This window comes from Triticum aestivum, chromosome 6A (genome assembly GCF_018294505.1).
Source record: "Triticum aestivum cultivar Chinese Spring chromosome 6A, IWGSC CS RefSeq v2.1, whole genome shotgun sequence".
Classification (NCBI taxonomy): domain Eukaryota; kingdom Viridiplantae; phylum Streptophyta; class Magnoliopsida; order Poales; family Poaceae; genus Triticum; species Triticum aestivum.
This window is the reverse complement of record NC_057809.1, coordinates 524,788,290-524,791,784: the sequence shown is the minus strand read 5'-3', so window position 1 is coordinate 524,791,784 and position 3,495 is coordinate 524,788,290. Positions and strand designations below refer to the sequence as shown.

General features: G+C 54.0%; 1 protein-coding gene across 1 annotated transcript; it reads right to left on the bottom strand.

The window, feature by feature from the left end:
* Positions 1-1,126: 1,126 nt before the first annotated feature.
* Positions 1,127-1,810, bottom strand: LOC123130907 (RING-H2 finger protein ATL14-like). The gene has a single exon (XM_044550697.1). The coding sequence runs from the start codon at positions 1,774-1,776 to the stop codon at positions 1,393-1,395; it is 384 nt and encodes a 127-aa protein (XP_044406632.1). The 5' UTR covers positions 1,777-1,810; the 3' UTR covers positions 1,127-1,392.
* Positions 1,811-3,495: the final 1,685 nt, after the last annotated feature.

Here is a 3,495-nt window from a genome sequence, read left to right as displayed (position 1 = left end):
TATCTGCATCACCAATTCACCATTGAATGCTCTACCTTCAAACCTGAAATTACAATTTAAAAAAGAAGCTTTGTGCCTAATTTCACAAATGATAGCTCCATAAACACCACTGCGGTTTCTTTGAATGTCGTTAATAACTTGCTTCGATTCTGATGCTATAACCACATTTTGAATCATCAAATCAACAGTCCGACAAAGTCCTTCTCGACAAGCTGTTTCCTCGAGCGTCGCCACATCCATTATATCATTAATGACCAAAGCTGGACTACCCATATAATTTCCAGAGATATATCGACAAACAGCCACTGTGGATATCTGCCTAACTGAGCCTCAAATTATATTTGCCCAAGTGAGCCTCTAGAGCTTCATCACGGACACGCCTCAGCCGGCCCGTTAGCGATGACCCTCATCTATGATGACGGTCCTGGGTCGGTCAGTAATGAGGGATCAATGATAGTTTTTAGTAGTGACCTGTGGGTGGTTCTTTGTGGCCGTTATGTTGGCTCTGAGTTGCGAAGATCTTCATCTTTGTCAAGGCAAACAAACTCCAGCCCTCTCTCACCTATGGCGGTGGTGTTGTTTTATCAAAAAGGCTTTCGCGCCGCTTTATAAAAAAACACCCAGCCAAACCGATACATGGTGATGAAGAGACCCTCTTACAAAGCAGATCAAGAAAAAACAAGATTACAAAAGGATTCATGCCTTATCACAAAGCAACCTAGACTACCGGAGACTCGCCTCCAAGCGGTGGTCTTGTTTTCAAAGAGGCATATTCCGTTCTCCATAATAATGCACAACAATAAAACATCAAAAGCATGAAACATTGGATTTGATCCCCAGTGGGCTAGAAGTATAACCATCCAAACACCGATCGATTCTCAATTTTCTTCTTCCATTTAAGAAAAATAAATAGGATCGTGCTACAAATCTGATGTCTGATTTTTCTAACATGGCAAATCAAACCTTTATTATGAAAAATTACGTGTCATGAGCCTAGCAATTTTCTTCAACAAGCATGGTAAATCCTGACATATTCATGTTTCTGAATAAATAGGCATCAAGATCAAACGACACGTAATTTGCCATGCGCGCGACACGTAATTTGCCATCAAAAAGCGTTCGATCTGCGAGGCATTTTTCTGAATAAATAAGCATCAAGATCAAACGAGAAATCTTCAGTGGTGCGGCTGATAAACAGCACCAAACTATGCACAGACAGGCCTTGAGCGTGGCCTCCTGATTCGCCACGATGTTCAGTTAGAAATCCTCGCAAGAGCATCTAAATCAACAAGATGGCTATATACATAACAAATGCAGAAACGTTGTACACAGTACAGAAGAGAACCTGCCAAACACCTGCAAACACTGCATCCAACTACCCAACGACGGCCATCAGGCAGCAGCGACCTCCACGACGACCTCGCCGGCCACCGCGCCGGCCACCTCGGTGCGGCAGATGGGGCACAGGCGGCTCTTGCGCAGCCACGAGCTGACGCACTCGGCGTGGAACCCGTGCTCGCACCGCGGCAGCACCATGCAGCGGTCGCCGGCCATGAACGCCTCCAGGCACACCGCGCACTCGCCGGGGCCGCCTTCCTTGAAGTCGTGGCATGGCAGCTCGCCGAGCTCTTCGGCGGTAAGGCCTGCGTCTTCTTCCTCCGCGTGCTCGGCGACGCGGGCGGTCATGCCCCGCCTCAGCACCCAGAGGACCACGAGGATGTGCACGACGAGCATCAGCGTGATGCCTGCCGCGAGCAGGACGGCCGAGAGCACCATGCGGGCTGGATTCCTTCCTTGGCTATGGTCTATGGAGGTGCCGTACGCTTGTGAGGTACAAAAACTAGCACTGCAGAGCCGCTGACTAAATATCGGAAAACTTCCGAGCGAGCTCTGACTTTTCAGTGAGGTGTGTTATTGGCCAAGCCCGAGCGCTACAGGTTAGACAGGTTGCGACGTGCAACTTCAAGTTCATGATGCCATTGCCACATCGCCCCTAGTACTAGGATAGATATTGTAATAACAAATACTTGTCCGGTTTCATAGACATACATCGCCACTAAGAGCAACTTCAACGGGGCGACCCAAAAAGATGTCCGTTTGGGTCGCCCGTTCGGGCGTCCGTGTCCGCTTTTTTATTTGGGTCCGCGAGTGCGCCCAACGGTAGGTAGACCCATCTTCGACATATCCGCTCTGACATTTTCTCAAACACATAGTAGGCAGGGCAGGGGAGTTCGTAGCGCGCGGGGAGGCTGATGCGCAAGCACCGCGAGCGCCAAGAGCATGGTGCGGCGAGCGCGAGGGCGCGGCGGGGCGAGGCCAGGCCAGGCGCTGCCGGACGCGGCTAGGCCGGGCGCTGCAGGGGTCGGGCGCGGCGAGGCCTGGCGCTGCCGGGCGTCACGGGGCCTGGCCAGGCGCGCGACCAGGAGGGGCAGGGCGGCGCGCGCGGGGATCGGGCACGGCCGGGGGAAGCGAGGACCGCGGCCGGGCACGGCGGAGCACGGCCAGGAGCTCGACAAGGCCGGCCGCGGCAGGACGATCGCGGGGAAGGCGAGGCGGGGGAGGGGGGAGGGGAGACGGCGCAGGCGAGGCGAGGCCGGGACGAGCGTGGGGCAGGGCGAGCGGTGGCGCGCGGAGGCGAGGCCGAGGGCAAGTGCGCGGGGAGGCGTGGATGCTGTGCGGTGGGCGGCGACGAGCTGGAGCTGAGATGGGTCTGCGCGGCGGCGTGGCAGCGCCTGTGCCATGGCTAGCGCGAGAGAGGGGAGAGAGAAAAAATATTCCGCGAGTGGATGGCAGGTGGGTCACACGGGACCGGCAGCGGGCGGAGTCGGACGAGAGAGACGCAGAAAGCGTGCAGAATGCGTCCGCTTTGTGTCCGCTTCGGACCCAAATGTGTCTCAAATTTGGGCCGGAAATGGGTCCGCACGGACACAAAACGGACACAAAATAAAAATGGGTCTCTGTGTTGGACCGTTGTTTTTGTCCGCGCTAATCTAAACGGGCAGCGGTGGACGAAATGGGTACTTCCATTGGAAATGCTCTCATCTTATTGCCCCTAGTTCCATGTAGTGGTTTCGTTGCTAGCATGTGTTTGTTAGACCTTGTACAATAGGAGGTGCTTAGAGCAACTCCAACGGGCCGACCTAGACGGACGGTGATTTTGTTCGTTTTTTATCCGTTTGGATCAGCCAGACAGATACGGATTCCCGCTTCGGCATTTGGGTCGATGCCTGCGCCTAACGCTGGCCGATACCCATTTTGACGGCGCCAAAAAATGAACGCATGCATATTTAAAAAAGAAACATCATTAATTAAACATTAAAGCCGGCCACGAAGGCTGGCGAGAGTCCACGCGTCCACACATTTGCATTTAAAAAAACAGCCTAAACTTCGAGGCGGCGTGCTGCCCTAGGCGTCGTCGTCGTCCTCGGAGTCCGTGAGGTCGATGAGCATCGGCGCCGGCCCGGTCCAGGCAAACGCCATGTTCCAGAGCGCCGT